Source organism: Lactuca serriola, chromosome 3 (genome assembly GCF_051521515.1).
Source record: "Lactuca serriola cultivar US96UC23 chromosome 3, Lser_US96UC23_V15, whole genome shotgun sequence".
Taxonomy (NCBI): Eukaryota; Viridiplantae; Streptophyta; class Magnoliopsida; order Asterales; family Asteraceae; genus Lactuca; species Lactuca serriola.
This window is the reverse complement of record NC_136410.1, coordinates 68,094,523-68,117,583: the sequence shown is the minus strand read 5'-3', so window position 1 is coordinate 68,117,583 and position 23,061 is coordinate 68,094,523. Positions and strand designations below refer to the sequence as shown.

Sequence of the window (23,061 nt, the reverse complement as noted above, 5' to 3'; positions counted from 1 at the left end):
CTACTTCTTTTGTAATTGTGATGAAGTGGTTATCACTTTCTATTTCGACATCTATCTACAACAAGTTAGAAGAGATTATTACATTCCAGATGGCATTGCAAAAGAACAAGAGGTTGAACAAGAAACAATTCACCCAAATTCTTTAATTGTCATCAGAAGGTCAGTTCGACGTTCCTACGAATGAACAAGTACTCCAAATGTTCAACGAGATGGGTTATCAACCTCCAATTACACTTGTGAGTAGCTTCAAGAAGTCTAATCTTCCAGGGGTATGAAATTTTTTCTTTTGGATCACACTTCATTGTTTAAATGGAAGAAGTTTTGATCTCGACAAGGCAAAACTTCAATTCTATTGAGTCATGGAAGGTCTTTACTATGGTATGAATGTTGATTATGCTTCATTGCTTTGGGTTGAGTTTTCTTCATCAGTTAAGCACTCAAAGAAGACGACTGAGATTTCCAATGCTTGTTTTTGGAGTCTCATTTTATATGAAGTTTATATTCAGGATGGTATTCTAATTCCTAAAGATGTTTAGGTTGCCGAATTCTCTCATCTTCATATTCCCAAGTCTGCTATTAATGATCCAATTCTTTTTCCTGCTGTTGGTCGGATTCCTGATGCCATGCTCAATTTGGTACCTTCTACGAATTCGTTATTGGTTCAATATAAAGATTCCATGGATTCTACTTGTCCTGTTGCTATACCAAAGAAGGTAACATTTAAGACCACTGAAGGAACATCCACATATTCACAAGTTAGAAAGAGGAAATCAAAGTCGAAGCCTATAGTTGTTGAGAAAGATGCTTCAGTGAAAAATGTTCATGAGAGGACTGGGAAAGGTGGTTCTAAGAAGGTTAAAAAAGAAGTCACTAAGAATTCATTTGAAGGTGGTTCTGCGAAAGAAGTCCTAATATATCCTGTGAAGGTTGTTAACACAGTTGTTCCCGAGACTTCTATACCTGAGATTGTTTTTAGGATGTTCAAGAAGTTGAAGACGGAGTCGACATCTTCAGGGGTGGTTATTAAAGATATTACTGAGAAAGAAGCACAAGAAAGCAGAAAATGAAAAGTTGTTGGTTTATTGAAACGAATTAAAAATCTTAGGGATTTGACTGACGAAGAGCCTTCTACAAAAGCTACGACACCATTACGAAATTTTGAGGCTGACAGAGATAGTGAAGAGACTGAGGATGAAGTGTTTGGGAATGACGATCTTACACTTCATGCTTCACCTCGAAAAGATACCAATGTTGAATCGAATTTTGAGGAGATACGTATTCCTGATGACACTGTGAACGCATCTGATGTGGATACAAACATCGATTCTAGTGAACCAATCATTACTTCAATCCCTTGAGAAGACGATTATCTCACCCCCCCCCCCCCCCCCCGAAGTTCCTATTTTTGAGTCCCATGTTGAAGAGCGAAGGACTTCAAACATTAGTGAACACTTTTCTAATAAGGACTCAAATGTTAACATGGGTGAAGGGAGTTCGACATCAGCCATTAGTACTTCAACTGTTCCACCACCACCACGTTCGTCACCACTACCAACTTAAACTATTATTCCAACATTAATTCCTATCACTACCTTATTTTATTCTTAATAAATAGAACCTGAGATGGAGACTAATGAATATAAGGACGAGGATGAAATGGTTGGATTTGCTGAGTTAGAGTTGAATCCTGAATAAGACAATATGGATGATAATTCCATAATGTCACGACAAGCAATATAAGATTCTCAATTATAAACTCACTTCGATTCTTTGATTTTTGAATGATAGTGTTGCGAAGTTCACTGTGGTTGCGAAAGAAATCGAATTTTTGTTGAAAAGTCAAGAGTCCCGAACACAGATCTTGGTTAACAATACAATTACTAGTTTACAAGAAAAACTTTTTGTTCAATCAAGTACTTACAAACAAGAAGTCTAAGAATTGTGAAATGTTGCTCGAGAGCGACATGAGATTTTTGAGAAGCTTGTGAACTCTTCCAAAGAACCAATCGCGTCGAACCTCAAGGAGTTTAGTGATTTGTTTTCAAAAGAAGTTTTGAAGCTTGACAAGTTTTGTGAAGGGATTAAAGATAAGTTTGATGTTCTATTGGGAGCCGCTTGTAAAATGATAGAAGATATTCGTTCTTTCAATAAGGGCTATACTAAAGAGTTGAAGCTTAAGAAAGAAGTAGATGGGAAGGTGTTTGAAGATTCTTTTACTGCCTTTCATAACTCCTTATCACAGGTTGATTTTTTGTCAAACTCTTTGATCTCTCAAGCGTAAATTTCTTCCATGCTTTCCTCTGTGGAATCGTGTTTCATGATGGATCTTTCACACATTCTTGATTTAGTCCTTCGTTTACCAACCAATGCTCTACATCTTATTGTGAACATGTCACAAGGGGGAGAAAAGGGATTGCTTCATCAAAGGACAGTGGGGAAGATCAATGCAAAGTTGTTGGGAAGTTAATTTCTACTCAACTTTGAATTTCTTTATCAATGAAGGCAATAATGACAACTTCAACAAAAACGTTTGCTTCAAATGTAGAAGTTGATTTATCTAGGCTGTAATCTAAGAAATGGATAAACATTGGGGAAGGAGGTTCAAGTTCTTTAACAACCAATCCTGTTATGATATATGACCCTATAAACTGGATTTAGTTGTAAAACCAAATAAAAGCTACACCATTGAAAACTTCGATCTCGATCAACTGGATTTCCCAGTTAATCTTTTGTTGTTCGTCTTTCTAGAGTTCAAGCTTGTAGAGAGTTATAAGGATAAAGATGAGTTTAAGAAGCTGAAAATTTGTTTTCATGTTGTGTTTGAAAGAATGAAGAGTATGTCTGGTCCTTGGTGAAAATCGTCAAGATTGTGTCGATTACTCCTAATGCTTTGTTTTAAGGAGTTTTGCAAAATTATCGATACAGTGTTGTCCGAGAAAACAACTTATTATTTGATTTCACCATTACAAATTTCACACTGATGAATCTCAATGATCTTATTACTGTTACGAAGCTCTTGGGCGATTTGAGCAAATCCTAAATACAAGGATAAAGCTTTATATATCATTGGATATGCACACAAAGACCTTCTTAGATACCTATTTTGCTCACTTGGCTCGTATGGATATTCATCTCTCCATTTCCTTCAACAAAAAGTGAAAAGTTCCTAAGGCTATGTTGAAAGGGAAAATGAACATTAATGAATGTGAAGATGGAGAAATTATTCATAAACCGCTGGGAGTTGTTTTCTAGGGAAAAGACAAGAAGGGAGGAAAGAAGGAATTCCTATTGTGTACAAATGATGTAGAAAAATACTCCAATCAACATCTTTCTTGTATCATACTCGTTAATAATCTTGTATAATTATCGTGTTTTGCAAGATTGATAGCTTAAAAGCGAATATTATTAAATATTATATGATTTTGAGCGTTAAGTTCTAACAATATAGTTTTATGAGATTTGAAGTAAAACATTGTTTAGAATCATTCGGAAAAATATTGGAAGTGATGGGAAGTCTTATAAGATTCCGATCAAAAAGTCAATTATCTAAATTAACAAAAATATAACATTTAAGTTGGAAATAAGTAAACTAATGTTTTTGAATATTATCTCGTTAGAAACGTTTAGGCGAAAACCTCATCAAAATCCGAGTTATAACGAAGAAGTCATGACTTATCAAAGTTTTGCGACAGAACCGGCACGACGCCATATGACGTAAAAAGTGAGTTTACGATAAACCACTTTCTTTAGATTTAGTGATCTAAATGAAAGTCGTAGTATTCGTTAAACCAAGAACTTTCATAAAAAGAACGTCAAAATATGAGTTGGTATGAGAAAGTTATGATTTTTCTAAAATTCGGCATAGTAGTGTACAACTCGAAATTCGAATTATAGATTGAGCAATTTTTAGCTGACACACCTAAACGAGAATCTAAGGTCTCGTCAACAGTAGTTCAACGATAAAAACACAGAAGAAAACGGACATCGGATAAAGAAATTATGAATTTTTAACAGACTTTTCTTGTCCCGGCCTGTTAAAAATATATTATTAAAAATGAAGTCAAAATTAGCCTACAGAGTCTAAACGAAAGTTGTAGAGTATAATTTCACCTACACGTGGATATAAAGAACATAAAAAATGGATCATGTGTGCGAAAGATATTAATTTTTGAAGTTTGAAGCACAAACTTCGAGATTTAGGAAAGCTCACGACGTGAGCAAGTATAACTCACGACGTGAAGCCATCCATCGACACCTTTCAAGCCTAGAACACACGTGGAAATCCTACGAACTGATCAGGATAAACTCACAACACGAGCTTATATGGCTCACGACGCGAGAGTCGAATTTTCGACCTATAAATAGAGGACCAACCCTCGTGCTTCCGTTTACACAAAAACGCAACCCTCTCTTCTATATTGCTGATTTTGAGCCATTTTCCCTAGTCGATGATCGTTAATTGCTGACAGTGTCTAGTCAGATTCTACCGGCAAAACACATTTAAGGGGTAATTTCATTGCAACATTCGGTTATTTCACGGTGAGTCCAATATAGGGACAATTTTATTTTATGTGTTATATGTGCAATGTGCTTTCCTGTTTTATTCTGGTATTGGTTCTATACCGTTGATCATGTAGAGCATGTGTTGTATCACTTCTGGTATTGGCTTTAAGCCTTTGGCCATGTAGAACATGTCTCGTATTATTCTGGTTGTAGATTTATGCCTTTGGCCATGTAGAGCATGTCTCGTATCACTTCTGGTATTGGCTTTGTGCCTTTCGCCATGTAGAGCATGACTCGTATCACTTTTGGTATTGGCATAGGGACAGACAGGGCTGAAAGCCTGTATATTCTAGCAAAATGATAATCAGAAATTGTTTATTATTTTTTTTTTTTGCCACTTGAGCTGAAGTCTTATGATGTATATCATGTTGAAATTTTTATGTCTCATTGATTGTAAATCTTTGAATCTAATCATTGGTTGATATGGAAAGTTTGTCATCTGGTACACATATGCCTTTTTTCTTCTTTGTCCGTCTTTGGTTCTGTCATATTGTTATATATATGGCATAGCGTTATATTGTAACTATTGTTGAACTCACTAAGCGTCACCCGCTTATCCCTCTCAGTGTTTAACTATTGTAGGTGATAAGCATCCAGTATAGTTATGTATTGTTGGAAGATTTAGAATATTTAATACTATTACTTTTGTACTTAGTGTTCATATATGTATATGAATTATAAATTCTTGGGTAGTTATGTAATACATAAAACTTTGTAAAAATCCCTCTTTCAAAAAAAAACTTTGTAAAAATCTTAATAGTTGGTTTTTATCCATGCTTCTTAATATTTAGACTATCAATGTAAATTATATTTATGAATATGCATGTAGCATGTTTGGAGTAATATGGTAAAGTTTAGAGAAGGGGTTCTCTCAATCATGGTATCAGAGCAGTAGTTTAAGCGAACTAAATCCCACGAATTGGTATTTAGACTTAAGCTATTGGAAGCTCAATATATGAACAGATTCCTTGTAAGTATATGGATACAAACCATAGAAACACTTAAGTGGAGTACTAGGTAATGGTAAATCCTAATATTCTAAAATACTATGTTACTCCAAATTTTCAGAGCAATGCTTGAACAAGTGAGTAGTCATACACCAGATGTGGGTGGGGATCCTCATCCTGATGAAGGAGATACTCCAATATCTCCTCGTGAGGAGCGACTTATGGATAAACTTACTGGTGTTATTTGGCAAACTCTCGAAGAACACAAAAAGGATAGTGATAAAGGTAAAGAGAAAGCCACCGAAGAATCTTCAAAAGGGGAGGCGAAACATCCCTCATTCAAAACTTTCAAGAGTAATGGTGCTACAAAGTTTTCAGGTGTTCTTAATCTCATTGTTGTTCTTAACTGGATCCAGAACACATAAAAAGTATTCTGTATTTCTCATGTGGTTAATGAAGACAAGGATAATTATGCTTCTGCAATGCTCATCAGAGAAGCCTTAGTCTGGTGGGAAGCAACATTTGAAGCTCTCAACGAGTATGACCAAGATAATTTATATTGGGAAATGTTTAAAACTCTCTTCTTAGGAAAGTATTGTCCTCTAGACATGAGGATAAGATTAGAGAAATAATTCCTCGAGCTTAAACATGGAGGAATGACTGTGAATGATTATGAAACTCAATTCAATCAAAAAACACGGTTTGCTGCAAAGTATATTCCAACTGAAGATGATAAAATTCAGTTATTCATGGAAGGACTTCGGTATGAAATCCATGATTTCATGGTCAATCGGGATGTTCTGTCATTTGATAAAGCTGTTAAGTATGCACGAAATCGCAGGCACGACTTAGAGATACGTGGTGCCACTCTTTCTGTTCCGAAGCATCCACATGTCGATCAAACGGTTTCTGTTTCCTCTATTTCATCAGCTTAATCTACTCGATCTGATCCTGGCAAACAAGTACAATCTCATAATACTTCTCGTGTTCGTGGTAGGTCTTAATCTTTTTCTCTTTAGTCACCATCGTGTCAAAAATTTGGAAAGAATCACCAAGGCCAACGCAGAACAGAAAAATAATCGGTGATCTGTTATGGATGTGGAGAAATGGGTCACATGAAGCCTATTTGCCCAATGAATAATGTTACATGATTTGCTTGTGGTGTTACTGGCCACAGGAAGTGTTTCTGCCCTACTCTTACTAGTCAAATGGCGGGAAGTCAAGCTTCTATTCAACAACCGGTAAATACCTTAAATAAAAAGGAGGAGGTGCCAAAAGCTAAAGTCCGTGCATTTCAGATTACCACAGAGGAGGCACGCGAAGACCCGAATGTTTTGACCGATACATTTTTCGTCAATTCTAGACATGCTCACATCTTATTTGATGCCTCAGATTCTATTGTGTCTGATAAATTTGTGCGTTCTTTTCAAATTGCTTGCTATGCACTCAACCGTTTCATGTAGATACAGTGGGAAGTGTATCATTACTTGCTGATAAAGTCTATAGAGATTGTGTAATAGAAATTGAAAGTTATAATTTTCTTGCTAACCTGATTCCTATCTCCTTGCCCAACTTTGATATCATTCTCGGCATGGATTGGTTGTCAAGGATCCGCACAGAACTCTCGTGCTATGAAAAGATAGTACAAATTCCTATTGAAGGGGAGAATCCTATTTCTGTCTACGATGAACAAAGAATTGATCTTTAAAATAATATCTTTCCTAAAAGCTCGTAAATTTATATCGAAGGGGTGTTCTATTTATCTAGCCTATACAGTTGATATCTCAAAAGAGGGGAAGAAAACTATAAATGATGTTCCCATTGTTAATGAATATCCTGATGTTTTCCCCGATGATTTTCCTGGACTTCCTTCGTATAGACAAGTAGAATTCCGAATTGACCTTATGCCTAGTGCTACCCCGATTGCAAAGACACATTATCGTCTTGCACCCGTTGAGATGAAAGAAATGATAATTCAAATGCAGGAATAACTTGTTAAGAAGAAGGACGGATCGAATCGAATGTGTATTGATTATCGTGAGCTAAATAAGGTAACTATCAAGAACAAGTATCCACTACCTCACATAGACGACCTACTTGAACTTCAGGATGTTAGCTATTTCTCGAAGATTGATTTGAGATCTGGCTATCATCAGTTGAAAGTTCACAAGTAGGATGTACCGAAGACTACTTTACGTACTCGTTATGGGCATTTCGAATTCCTTGCCATGCCATTCGGTTTGAAAAATGCTCTTGTTTTATTCATGGATATGATGAATCGGGTATGTCTTCCAATGATCAATAAATCTATCATCGTATTCATTGATGATATTCTAATCTATTCCAAGTCTGAAGCTGATCATGCCATTCATATTCGTGAAATATTAGAACTTCTTTGAAAGGAGAAATTATATGCTAAATTCTCAAAATGTGAATTTTGGCTTCGCCAAATTCAATTTCTCGGCCATGTGATTTCTGGTGATGGTATATCAGTAGATCCTACCAAAATTGAAGCCATTTAGAATTAGGAAGCGCCCCGTAATGCTTCTGAAATTCATAGTTTCTTGGGTCTCGCAGGGTATTACCGGAGATTCATTAAATATTTTTCATGTATAGTTGTACCTCTCACAAGTCTTACACGAAAGGAAGAAAAGTTCGAATGGGGTGAAACCCAAGAAAAAGCTTTCTCAACTTTAAAAGATCTTTTGACTCATGCTCCAATCTTATCACTCCCAGAAGGTGATAATGATTTTTCCATGTATAGCAATGCTTCAATGTTGGGACTCGATTGTGTGTTGATGCAACGTGGTAGAGTAATAGCCTATGCCTCAAGACAACTGAAAGATTATGAAAATAATTATCCCACCCATGACCTCGAACTCGCTGCAGTAGTATTTGCCTTAAAACTTTGTAGGCATTATATTTTTTGGTACAAAATGCGAATTGTTTGCCGACCACAAAAGCCTCAAGTATATATCCAGTCAGCAAACTTTGAATATGAGACAACAGCGAGCCATGGAGCTTATCATAAACTATGACTGTGAAATCCCTGTATCATCCTGGAAAGGCCAATGTAGTTGCCGATGCACTTAGCATAAAGGTTTATCATAATAGCGTGTGTTATGTTATTAGTCACACTACAGTAAAGTCCAGTATTCTTGATGAACTAGAAAAATGGCAAGTAGAGGCCTTAAAGCTAGAAAATGTGAAGAAGGAAGGGATTGTACATTATGCTCATATATTAATTGATGATCCACGTAGATTGAAAGTATTTAAGAAATGGATATGGATTCCAGAGATTGGTGGATCAAGACAGAAGATTTTAGATGAAACTCATAAGTCTAAACTGTTAATACATCCTAGTACAAGTAAAATGTACTATGATGTATGGGCTGGTTATTGGTGGCCTGGATTAAAGAGAGACATTGGAAGATACGTGCAGGAATATTTAGTATGCTTACAAGTCAAAGCGGAACACCATCCATGGATTTTATTACCAAATTGCCAAAGACCGCGAGACAGAATGATAACATTTGGGTAATTGTCGACCGACAGACTAAGAGTGCACATTTTATTGCCATGCTTAAAACAACTCCAATGGAGAAATACGCATAAGTATACTTGGATGATATTGTTGCAAGACATGGTGTGCCACTAAACATTATTTCCGATCGTGATACTCGCTTCACTTCTCATTTTTGGGTGACTGTGCAATGTGAATTGGGATCTCGGGTTGCTCTCAGCACAGCTTATCATCCCCAGAAACATAGTCAGACGGAGAGAACAATCCAAACAGGGGAAGATATGCTTCGTGCATGTGTCTTGTAATTTGGAGGTAACTGGGACAAGTACTTACCTCTTGTCAAATTTTCATATAATAACAGTTACCACACTTCAATCAAAATGGCACCATATGAAGCATTATATGGCCGTAAATGTCGTACTCCATTATGTTGGTGTAATGTAGGACAAAAAATATTTGAAGGCCCTAAAATGATTCAAGACACCACTGACAAGATTCAAATTATACGAGAAAGAATGAAAGCGTCCCAGGATCGACAAAATTCCTACGCAGAAAAGAAGAGATGAGCCATAGAATTCTAGGTGGGTGATTTTCTAATGCTGAAAGTATCCCCATGGAAAGGAATTATTCGATTTGGGAAGAAAGGAAAATTGAGTCCTAGATTTGTTGGTCCTTTCAAAGTCGTCCAGAGAATTGGTAAGCAAGCATACCGCTTGGAATTGCCTGGAATTCTGGCAGATATTCATGATATATTTCATGTGAGCATGTATGATGAAACTGGATGATAAATTAAGATACGTAGAAGAGCCCGAAGAGATTATAAACGAGAAAACAATTGAATTGCATAATAAAGTGGAGTTGGTGCTTATCAAGTGGAAACACCATCGAGGCCCAAATTATAATTGTGAAAATAAGAATGAGATAAGAGCGAAATATCCCGATTTGCTTAAATCGTTGTAATTTCAGGGACGAATTCCTCAAAATGAGGAAGTATTTGTAACATACACGTTAATAATCTTGTATAATTATCGTGTTCTGTAAGCTTGATAGCTTAAAAGAGAATATTATTAAATATTATATGATTTTGCGCGTTAAGTTCTAACAAGATAGTTTTATGAGATTTGAAGTAAAACCATGTTTAGAATCATTCGAAAAAATATTGGAAGTGTAACACCCTAAAAATTCAAGCCAATTTAAACTTTTAAAAACATTTCAAATCCATTACTATTACAAACTTGTTTTCAAAATGTATCATATCAGAGTATCCCAGAAACAAAGTCATAAAAGGTGAGGAGTTGTACGATCACGCCTTTGCCTTGCCTCGATCCCCTAAAGTACCTGAAAGAATTAACTGAAACTGTAAGCCCGAAAGCTTAGTGAGTTACCCCCAAAATACTGATACAAATACAGTCCCAATAAACATATCATAACAACTGAAACAGCTTGTAATGGTCGACAAATTTACAAGCTGGACTACCCCTGGGCCCTCAGTACGAGTCTGGAATGCCTACCGGGCCCTCAGCTCGTATCTGGAATGCCATCGAGCCCTCAGCACGAGTCTGGAATGCCTACCGGGCCCTCGGCTCGTATCTAGAATGCTCCCGAGTCCTCAGTATGAGTCTAGAATGCCTATCGGGCCCTCACCTCATATCTGGAATACTCTAGGGTATGTTGGCTACCGCACAGAGCAGTACCACCTCAAACCATCCCACTTCACATGTTGACATGTAACAGTTAAATGCACATACAGGTAATCAATCAGTATCATAGGTAGCCCCACCGACCTACCAAACTAGCATAACAACTGGCATACATTACTAACTCAACTCAACATATCAGTAACTACTAAGATATCGAATCCAATGGGCCGGCCTTGGTGCCTTAGACCCCTTAGTATAGTGAGGATAACTCACCTTGCAACTGCCGAACCAAACCACAAAAGCACAATCCTGAAGCACTGCCCCAAACTCCAACACATATAGCCATCAATGATCCATTGACATAAATATCCAAAATTACCATAACACCCCTGAAGGTCAAACAGGTCAAAGTCAAAATCTTGGCCAAAGTCAACCTTCCTGATTGACTCTACTCGCCGAGTCAACCCGTCGACTCGTTGAGTTCTCAAACTCAAAAAACTCTCATAGCACGACTCAACTCGTCGAGTCACCCCCAAGACTCGTCGAGTCCAACGATCTTTGAATGCCATCATGTCTAACTCGCTGAGTCGCCAACCGACTCACTGATCAGAAGCTTTAACCAAAAGAGATTGGGGTTCTGCGACCTAACTTGCCGAGTCCAAGAACAGACTCGTCAAGTCCATGGCAATCTTCAACAGACTCGCCGAGTTGTTCTTCTAACTCGTCGAGTTCATGCCTATCTTCATATGACACGCCGAGTCCACCTAAGGAACTCGTCGAGTCTCTTTAGTCGTTCATTCATACATAGGCTTTTTGAGCCATGCAAAGGCTCCAAACTGTAGATCTACTCTTCTAGGGCATGATTCTCACGTAAAGTTGCAAACTTTACGTGAAACCAAGGATTTAAAGGTCTAAGTCACTCTAGGGCTAGGATTTAAGACAAAGGGGCTTCACCAACAACTCATTGACTGATGCTTTATGACATTCTAGACCAACACAGGTCTAGATCTAGAGTAGCAACTTCAGATCTGAACTCCAAACCTGAAATAGATCCCAAACATACCAAAATGGCCCCAAATCTCATCCATGAATAGATCTAGATGCAAAAGAGTGAAGGTAACAACTTATTACCTCCAAGGTGTGCTCAAACTGAAATAGATTCGGGATCTACACCACTCTCTTGATGCAATCCCTTTTGATCTTCAAGTTTCTTCCACTAGAAACAACTTTCAAAGCTTCAATCTCTCTCCAAAGGCCTCACACACACAAGCTTAGGGTTTTCTGGTTCTCAATGGCAATAAGGAGGCTGAGAGGACATAAAGTCGTTTAAATAGGGTACAACCCTCGAGATTAGGGTTTTTCTCATTCAAGCACCAACTCGTCGAGTCCAGCTTCCGACTCGGCGAGTTGGTCATTTAATTCGTGACCCAAAACCCACTCCGACTCGGCGAGTAAGCATACCTACTCGTCGAGTCTCTTCTTCGAAATTACACTTTAAACCCTTAAATCCTACTTCTGAAATTCAGGATATTACAGGAAGTGATGGGGAGCCTTATGAGATTCCGATCAAAAAGTCAACTATCGAAATTAACGAAAATATAACATTTAAGTTGGAAATAAGTAAAACAAATGTTATTGAAAATTATCTCGTTAGGAACATTTAGGCAAAAACCTCATCGAAATCCGAGTTATAACGAAGAGGTCATGGCTTATCAAAGTTTCATGACAGAACCGACACGACGCCATATGACGTAAAAAGTGAGTTTATGATAAACTACTTTTTTAGCTTTAGGGATCTATATGAAAGGCGTAGTATTCATCAAACCGAGAACTTTCATAAAAAGAACGTCCAAATCTGACTTCGTATGAGGAAGTTATGATTTTTCTAAAATTTGGCATAGTAGTGTACACCTCGAAATTCGAATTATAGATCAAGCAATTTTTAGCTGACACAACCTAAACGAGAATCAAAGGTCTCGTCAATAGTAGTTCAACGATAAAAAGACAGAAGAAAATAGACGTCAGATAAAAAAGTTATGAATTTTTAATGGACTTTTCATGTCCCGGCCTGTTAAAAATATATTATTAAAAATGAAGTCAAAATCAGCCGACAGAGTCTAAATGAAAGTTGTAGAGTATAATTTCACCTACATGTAGATATAAAGAACGTCAAAAATAGGGCATGTATGCGAAAGATATGAATTTTTGAAGTTCGGAGCACAAAGTTCGAGATTTAGCAAAGCTCACGACGTGAGCAATTATAACTCACGACGTGAGGTAGTCCATCGACGCCTTTCAAGCCTAGAACACACGCGGAAAGCCTACGAGCTGATCAGGATAAACTCACGACGTGAGCTTATATGGCTCACGACGTGAGAGTCTAATTTTCGACCTATAACTAAAGGACCAACCCTCTTGCTTCCGTTTACACAAAAACGCAACCCTCTCTTCCGTATTGACGATTTTGATCCATTTTCCCTATTTGACGATCGTTAACTGCTGACAGTGTCTAGTCGGATTCTACCGGCAAAACGCATTTAAGGGGTAATTTCATCGCAACATTCGGTTATTTAACGGTGAGTTGAATATAGGGACAATTGTATGTTATGTGTTATATGTGCAATGTGCTTTCCTGTGTTATTCTGGTATTGGTTTTATACCATTGATCATGTAGAGCATGTCTCGTATCACTTCTAGTATTAGCATTGAGCCTTTGGCCATGTGGAGCATGTCTCGTATTATTCTTGGTTGAGATTTATGCCTTTGGCCATGTAGAGCATGTCTCGTATCACTTCTGGTATTGGCTTTGTGCCTTTCGCCATGTAGAGCATGACTCGTATCACTTTTGGTATTAGCATATGGATAGGTAGGGCTGAAAGCCTGTATATTCTAGCAAAATTATAATAAGAAATTGTTTATTTTCTGTTCCACTTAGGCTGAAGTCTTATGATGTATATAATGTTGAAATTATTGTGTCTCATTGATTGTAAATCTTTGAATCTAATCATTGGTTGATATGGAAAGCATGTCATATGATACACATATGCCTTTGTTGTTCTTTATCCCTATTTGCTTCTGTCATATTGTTATATATATGGCATAGCGTTACATTGTAACTATTTTTAAACTCACTAAGCGTCACCCGCTTATCCCTCTCAGTGTTTAACTATTGCAGGTGATAAGCATCCAATATAGTCATGTACTCTTGGAAGATTTAGAATAGTTAATACTATTACTTTTGTACTTGGTGTTCAAATATGTATATGAATTATAAATTCATGGGTAGTTATGTAATATATAAAACTTTGTAAAAATCTTAATAGTTGGTTTGTATCCATGCTTCTTAATATTTAGACTATCAATGTAAATTATATTTATAAATATGCATGTAGCATGTTTGGAGTAATATGGTAAAGTTTAGAGAAGGGGTTCTCTCATTTCTAGTATCATGTTTCACATCAACAACTGCCAGAAGAATTTGAAGGAAGCCAGGTCGGAGATTAGGAAGATCATCTTGTGGTACATAGAGATTCGAAAAGTTTTGTTGCAGACGATAAAGATACTACCCTCAGTTTGTAAGATTCGGCATAAATCACAAAGGGGGAGAATGTAAAGTCTATCTATTTTGTGATATGTCAAACCTTAGGTAGTTGTCTTGATTATGAATGTCCACAAGACATCGTTATGTATGTATTTACTTGGCATAGTTAGAGGTTCGCTATTCAGTGTCGAATTCCTAGTATTTTTTGTATCTGTGAGTATCATATAAATATGGTAGGTACATAAATGAGTTGTAACTTTTGGTACACTTATGCAATGAATTTTCTCTCTCATTATAGCTTCACTTGTACTAATTCTAGATAATAGAGCTAAATCAAGATCATAGTTAGATCTCAGTGTTCATATTTACTTTGATTTACATTACGATTGATTGGATCTTAATTCAAACATCGTTTCAGACCCATCAACCGAGTAAGAAATCTCAGGCCAAACCTGTTTATTTTCATGTTGGGTCGCAGATGATATCTAGAATTGTTACCTGTAATCATTCGACCCCAAACCATCATCATGACCATAAAGTAGAATTTGTATAGTTTTTATGTTAGCTATATATTAGAAAGATTCTAGATACTATTAATTGTGTAGTAAAAAGATTCTTAGATACTACTTTCTACGTCTCATAAATAAATTATTTTGTGTAAATTTAAATTCGGTGATTATATAAGAAAGTTTACTTATTTATTTAAATTTTGATTTATTCAAAATAACAACTTATTAGAGAATTTTTATTGAAGTATACTTTCTTTAATAAGTCTTAACTTTCAGATATTTGCCACATTTATTTCAATCTTCTATTTTTTGGAATATATATTTATTTTTTTAAGTACTTCTTAAACATTATTCGTATATAGAAGCACAAACAAAAGTAACTTAATTTGCAACCGTCTAACCTAAAATAGAATCACTACAAGAAAAAGGAATTAGCGACGATAAAAGTCCCTGTAAAAATTAAACATGTCGCTAGTGATGCCTTTATTTCTTGTATTGAATGTAGTTACTTGCAACCAATTTAGCCTAAAATAGAATGTTGGAGGAGGCTTTTCACTCCTCAATATGGTACATGACATAAGCTTGGAAGTGGTTTACTAACATGTCGAAGAAAACACCCAGTAAATAATCAAAGCACCACAAACTGATTTGAAGGTAGTCTTTCCAGGCATCTTTCCTTTATCACTCCTTAGCACCATACCTTCATATATTGGCCACCCATTTATCACACCAAACCCTGCTATAAATAATTGTCCAAAAAGTTCTTCAAACCTCCCATTGATCAAAACTTGCTTAATTCCAACCAAAAAGGCAAATAAGTTGACAATGGCAACAATGTTTATCGATACAAACAATGGTGAATCCACCCCAAAGGTGAAAACCCCTTGCTGATAACGTTTGGTTAACTCAGTGTCCAACACTTTGCTCGTAACATTGAATTCAAATGTTGACATGCCAAGAGATGTAACCAACCAATCGAAAAATGAAAAAAGGTAAGTCGAGCATCCAAATATCAACCACATTCTTTGGTAACTCCACCACTTTCTGAATGTTGATCCCGCCACTACATAATCAAGAAGACTTTTCCCATATGCTGCAAGGAAAAGAAATGCATACAAAGAAAACCAAGGGTCTGAAACCTGCATGCATGACAAAGTTGATTTTTTTTACATCCGTTAATCAACATTGTTTGTGTATATATGTTTATCAAAGATGCCATTATGTTTACACACCTTTGGGAATATAGCGGAAGAGTTTAAGAGCATTAGTTGGGGTAGAAAGGCATAGATAATAATAGGAATAGACCAAAAAGCACGAAAATCTATATATGCACAGCACAAGGCTTGGAGAGGGTTCATATACTTCATTCCGAATGTGAGAGGACTAAATTTGCACAAAGCTATTTGTAGCAAACCCATGTACCACCTTCTTGCTTGACTTAGAAAGTCATGGAGGGCTACCGGCATATTTCCTAGAAATGCAGCCCTAGTTGGTTTACATACGACAGACTTCCATCCTAAGCATTGAATTCTGAAACTCGTGTAGGCGTCCTCAACTAACGTACCATACCTAAACCCAATCTGCATTTAACTTAAAACATATTAACAATAACGGAACATTAATATGTAAGATCTTCCAAAATGCATGGTTTAACAAAATGGTTTAATGAAAATGTTTAATTAACATATTAAACATAATTATAATGGGATGACAGGTTGACATTCAATAAATTTAAAGTTCGGGTACCATTGAACTGTTGAATGAAAAATAAACTTTTTATTTTAAATGTGTTGTATTGAACTATTTTTTAGTTCAACTTATTATAAGAACTATATGGTAAAGTTATATGAAAAGTGAAATGTTAATGTGAAAATCCTTTAAATTTTATACAATTATATGGGGATAGCTAAGCATTAATTGTTGGAAAAATGTACCTCTGAACCCCATTTAGTGTTGTCCTCATAACTACAATCCGCAACATGGCGTGCTAAAGCTAAACCATTTTCTGAATCATTCGGTTCATTCCATATCCCTTGTGGCTCATTAGGTTTTCCAAGTAGAGCATCTCTTTTGAAGAAGGCGTTAGTGCCCATGAATGACATGCCATCTAAACCATCCATTCCTACACTACATATTTGGTTCTCAAGCACATGTTCGGTACAATAAGTATCGTTGTTGTTGATGTTGTAGAAACGTTGAGGAAATTGAACAAATGCAAGCTTTGGATCAACGTTAGGGTCCAAGAAATGACATAACATGCGAAGTGGTGTTTTAGGATCGTTGGAGTACATGTCACAGTCCAGGATGAGGAATATAGGCGCATTTGTCAATTTAGTTGACACTCGAAGCTACAAAAGCATATGGTGATTGCAATAATCAATTAATCACTATTGATGAGAATGCTACATATATAATATCAAGATCAATTACAATTACAAGAATTGATGTGATGATCATTGATCAAGAAAGCTAAGCGTACCAAAGCATTAATGGCACCAGCCTTAAAATGATGTGGGGTGGCTTTATTCTTCTCTCGTGCTACATAGAAGAGATTGGGCATGTAATGACCCGTTACATCTTTATCTTCGTTATTTTTCAGTAAAACCTATATGTAAGTAATTAATATCATCATAAAATCTTAGTTTATTTTTGATAAATTATAAAGAGTGCATGTCAATTCGAAGTAATTATACTATCTTCATTCCAAATTAATTCTCTATATTTGACTTTTCAAGTTTTTATTTTTCAACTTTTATCATAAATATTTTTTCTTATAGATAATAGTTGATGCAAAATATATTAATAAATTATATTTTAACTGTTTTTTCATTGTTATAAGTTTTATCAAGTAATATGTAACTCAAATAAAAATATTTAAAATCAAAGTTGAAAATAAAAACATTAAAAATGAAAAGTAGACAATTAATTTGAGAGTCAAAGAGTATTTAACTAGATTTGGGAAAGAATTGTAAACCTCAATCACCGTAGGATGTTGGTGACGTGTAAATTCATTTGTCCATTTGCGGAGAGCTTTGATTGCACGTTCCTCATTTATTTGATCGATATCAACGGTTCCTCGGTCCATCACATCTTTAATGGTAGCTTTCATGTTCTCGTACATTGTCTGCTTATAGTATTTAGTACACCTTAGTCTTTAGATAATTAATAAACCTTCAATCATTATAGGGTCAATATAGTCGGTTGTTTTGAATAAATTTTGATTAGCGAGTGTGATATATTTGTTGTCAAAAAAGGAGGCCGCAGACGTATAATAAATTAGATTAATAAATCAGGTTTTGCAAAATTATTATTCCAGCAAAAAGAAATTAATATTTTACAACTCATTACAATTTTTTTTTATCCTTGATATAAAGACACTTATAAATCACTAACCACCTTATCAATTTATTAATTTTTATATAATTATCGCTTACATTTAATATATACCATTTCAAATCATATATTTACTTAATATTTGTACAAATTCTATCTTATTAAAAAGATAAATAATGTAGAGAAAATATATGATCATGAATGATGATAAATTAGTTAAGTTGAATACAAAATACTCTTTAAAACAACTTATGAGATGATGGGACTTTAAGATATATGATGATGAAGTATTTAAAAATGCTTTTGAAAATAATGCAACCTATTACGAAGAGTATGCAATAAAATATTTCTGTTAAATTAATGTGACCAAACTCAAATATAACTTGATTTAACAAAAATATAATCTTCAAAGTTAATCATTGCTATGTTCCAAAATTGATAACGCATCGTCAGTGTTAAAATAATAATAATAATCGTGTTTTCTGATTTGTGATTTGACATATGGGTTCAATTACAATGTTTTTGAAGATTCCGTGGTAATGAACTTCCGATCTTCGAAAAAGACAGTCGGTATATATTTGAGTTAACAAATAACGTTTTTACTGAAAGGAGTAAAAACAATGTGGCCATCTTCTAAGTAAAAATATAATTAAATAATTAACTAACCATCTCCACTTCTTTCCATCTTTTCTTTTTTTCGTAAGCGATTTCTAGAGAAAATAAAATTTGTAGTCATTATATTTTGGTTAAACTCCTTACAAATTTTCATAACAAAACTGTTGGATTCACAATGGTCAATCCATATTTCACAAATCTGTATAAACTTTACTAGGGAGGAAGAAAAGATCTGTAATAGTCAAACAGTGTTCCATATGCAATGAACGGATCTACAAAAATCGACTATATAAATCGACTACGAATATAATGATTATAGAAGAAAAAACTTATGATATGCAGAAGAAGCAACCTTTACCTGGATGTCATTTCTCTCAGGGAACAGAGATAGATCGTTTTCAAAGTAAACTTCAGGAGATCTATCCATTATATTATACTTTTTGCAATATGGCAACCAATGTTTCGCGAACTTAGCAGTCTCCATGAACGCAAACAACGTCAGCTGCGATCCTCCGTCGTCCGACAAATATACAGACAGCTTCTCTGTCGGATAGTCATACGCCAAAAGAGACAACACGGTGTTAAGAACCCCGACTGGTGGTTCCTTGAACGGATCAGCCGTGCAAACAAAGACATCCAGCCGTGGGTAATCGCTCTCCTTCGCCACTTGTGGCAGGTTCTCTGGAAAAACCTCGCGGTGCACCGGATTCAGGAAGAAAGGTTGCCATGCCACCCATAGGAAAGCAAGCACAAGATCAGCTACGAGCAGGAAAATGGTGGTGAAAGGAGAGTTGATAAGGTTACAATAATGGCGATAAATGAGTGCGAAAATGGCCACTGCGTAAACCACTGTGTAAAGTCGATTCAACCATCTTGTGGGTGAGGCTCTCTTTGTGTTAAGTGGAGCTTTCAGCATTTTGGGATAAGGAGCTTTGATAAGCGAGCTTGTCTCGCACCATTATAAATATATACAAACACCAACCTTGAGTTTGTGAGGTGAATACACTGTAGCTAAAAGTATTTCTGATATTGCATTGTTTACAACTTAATAACGTGGAAAAATCACACACGTGATTTCTTTACTCACAATTTTTTTATTTGTTTTCTTATAAATTACAGAAATGACCCTTACATATTCTACTCATAATAACTTATAGTCTTTTTTTTCTTTCTTTTGTTTCACTTTTTACTCTTACAATATAATTAACCTGTCATTTGCAACCTATTTCTTTTTTATTTTTTCTTTTTACCCTTATAATCCAAGTGTTCTTACACCTTCTTCACAATAGATATTCTTTATATTTTTATTTGTTATTTGCGGTCATTTAACCTTTTTTTTTCGTTTTTTATCATAAAAAACTACGTTTTAGTAAATACACGTTGCAAGATCGGTATAATACAATATTACCGACCTTATATATTTTTTTACGGACAACTATAATGTTACTATTTGCAACCTTTTTTTTTCTTTTTGCTTTTTACCTGTATAATCCGCATGTTCATACACCGTCTTTATAATAGATTATCTTTTTATTTTTACTTGCCATTTGCAGCCTTTTAACCTTTTCTTTTCATTTTTATCCTAAAAATTATGTTTTTGTAAATACACGTTGCAAGATCAATATATACAATGCTACTGACCTTATATATTTTTCTACCAACAACTATAATGATATCTATCTTTTATCAATATAATTTTTATATTCAATTAAAAAATAGATTGGACCTGTCGTAACATGCAATTGGCAAAAAACTACTCACAAAATCGCAACATGCAATTGGCAAAAAACTACTCACAAAATCACTGACTTAAAATGCACAATGTACTACTTCTTTATATAGTTATGGTCCCTACATTCTTATGAATTATTCAGAAACATCCAACTTACAAAAAACAATCCCTAAACTCTTCTGAACTTTTGATAAATCACCAAATGCTCGTTTCTTTTAAACTTTTACTGTTTTTTGGAAACAGTGATATACACAAGAAAAACATAATAACCCGCGACAAAGCACGGGCTCAAATACTAGTTTCTTAACATATAGTAGTAAAATAGTCCTTCATTCCGCGTGTCCATTCAACGATCCATTCTCATTCAAACTGAAATTCCTATTTTACCCTCCCGTCTTTACTATCAATCAATACAACAAATATTTTTTTTTTCGAGAAACACATATTATAGTATTTTACAATTTACGATGCACAAGTGTCCCATTTAAACTAATTTAATATTATATTCTACTATCAATACATAACGTGTTCACATTTAATAACCCTTATGATCATGCTTACATTTCGGCTAAGAATTTTATCTCTAGCTAGCATCAATCTCTTCGAATCCCTACAAAATAAATAAATAAATAAATACTTTTTCTTTTGATAAGCTACAAAATTCATAATAATATAATTTTTTTTGGAAACAACAAACGAATTAAATGGAAACCTACTCATAATATTTCAACGAGCACCCCGGGTTCAAGCTTCTTTTCAGGGCAAACTCAGTCCCTATAGGGATTTCTAGGGAAAGATTTCCCACATGTGACACTACAAGAGTTAGTTTAAGAGAATCGTACTCCCAACATCATGCCCCACATAGGTATAAAACCCGGTGCATCAACCCAGTTAGGCTGGACATCACTTGCTCATAATGATATAATTATCTCATACAAAACGTATACAATACAATACACTACAATTTAATTTTCTGATATACATTTAATTACAATACAATTTACGTTTGTGATATACACTTAAATTTCAAATTACTTCTCATGCTACAATTTCGAATCAAAAGATTACCATTCACAAGCCATTTAAAATTTATATCGGTTACTAGATGTGAGACATGTATACTATACGCGTTGAATTAAAAAAAATAGCTAAATATCAAGGTGTATACATTAAACATTTTTTAAATTAAAATTTCAAAATAAATACAAACTAAATAATGAATAAGTAAGTAATTTAATATGTATTAATAAAAAAACTATGTAAATATTTCAAATATATTTTATCGATTAAAACCTAACATCTTGATTATTGGATGGGAAATAGTCACGTTCCATTGAAATCTAGCAACAAAACACGTCTGTAGTTGTATTTGGATAAAAATCTTAATTTCACCATCACAATAACAAATAAAAAAGCAAAATAAGTAGAATACTACTGAAAAATAGCATAACCTCAAAATTTGGTATTCTTTTATCTCTGTCCCAAGACACATATTTAGGACAACAACAATATTGTAATTCATATGATGGACTATGTGTGTGTGTGTGTTTTGTGGGTGGAGGAGGGGGTCGGGGGATTGCACTAGGGCTTAAGTCATTGATTTGCAAAATCGACATACAAGAAAATTGCATCATGCATAGGTTTGAATCCCGTTTCATTACTTTTTTCCTACTGAACACTATTCTGCTTAAGATGATGAAAGTTTAGTGGCATAGTAGAATCCTTCTTCATTTTGTATGACTAGATTTGTTAAATAACTTGTTCTCTATGATCCACATCAATTCCACCTCTACTGATCAAGCAAGAACCATTCCAGTGTCAAGAATCTATATAATTGGAAACTTGCAAGCAGTATTTTATAAATAGTTGTTACTCATTTTAAATTTATATTATTATTTTCTTATAAATTAATGGTAAAGTGAAAGAAAAGATCATTGGGGAGAAGAGGGTAATACAATCATTTTACTACAATTAGGGAACACAAGTATTAACAAAGTCTCGAAAAGAGCAAATATGTTAAAAAACAGTAAGGACGAAAAAAAGAGCTTACCTAGGGACCAAAGATGCTTGTTCCACATATAGCCTCTATTTTCTCAAAAATATAAACCACATTTCTCTACATTGTATTTATATTTCCATCTGGCATATCCACAACAAAAACAAGTTAAAAGTTAAATAAACAAAAGCAATTGTTTTAAAAAATATAAATGTATTTTAATTATCACCCACTTAGGTGATGAATTCTTGTTAATTAAAGTGAAACTGTAACACCCAAAAATTCAAGCCAAATTTAAACTTTTCCAAAACACTTAAACCATTTAATATTACATAGTTTGTTTTCAAATTACTAATTATCAGAGTATCCCAATATCAAATCATAAAAATCATAACAGCAGAAGGAGCGGTACGATCATGTTTTCGCCTTCCCGCGATCACCAGAGGTACCTGAAACAACAATTGAAACTGTAAGCCCGAAAGCTTAGTGAGCTACCCCAAAATACCAACCTCATAACCATATCATATAATCATATAAGCAAACAACATGCATAATGAGCCTTCAGCCTGATTGGACCGCCTCGCAGGCCTTCTGTCTATATGGACCGCTCTCCGAGCCTTCGACACGTCTAGACCGCCTCGCAGGGCCAACAGCCTATCCGG

At 35.0% G+C, this 23,061-nt stretch overlaps 2 protein-coding genes across 2 annotated transcripts; one reads left to right on the top strand and one right to left on the bottom strand.

Moving 5' to 3' along the window:
* Window positions 1-8,544: 8,544 nt before the first annotated feature.
* Window positions 8,545-9,051, top strand: LOC145095352 (uncharacterized). Its single transcript, XM_079033250.1, has one exon. The coding sequence runs from the start codon at window positions 8,545-8,547 to the stop codon at window positions 9,049-9,051; it is 507 nt and encodes a 168-aa protein (XP_078889376.1).
* A 6,125-nt stretch (window positions 9,052-15,176) lies between these two features.
* LOC145092539 (cellulose synthase-like protein G3) lies at window positions 15,177-19,630 on the bottom strand. The gene is made up of 6 exons (XM_079030485.1): window positions 19,030-19,630; window positions 17,698-17,847; window positions 17,203-17,328; window positions 16,658-17,071; window positions 15,956-16,303; window positions 15,177-15,862 (listed from the first exon to the last, which is right to left on the bottom strand). Exons 1-6 carry the CDS (start codon window positions 19,585-19,587, stop codon window positions 15,320-15,322), a joined length of 2,139 nt encoding a protein of 712 aa, XP_078886611.1. The 5' UTR covers window positions 19,588-19,630; the 3' UTR covers window positions 15,177-15,319.
* Between the last annotated feature and the right edge of the window lie 3,431 nt (window positions 19,631-23,061).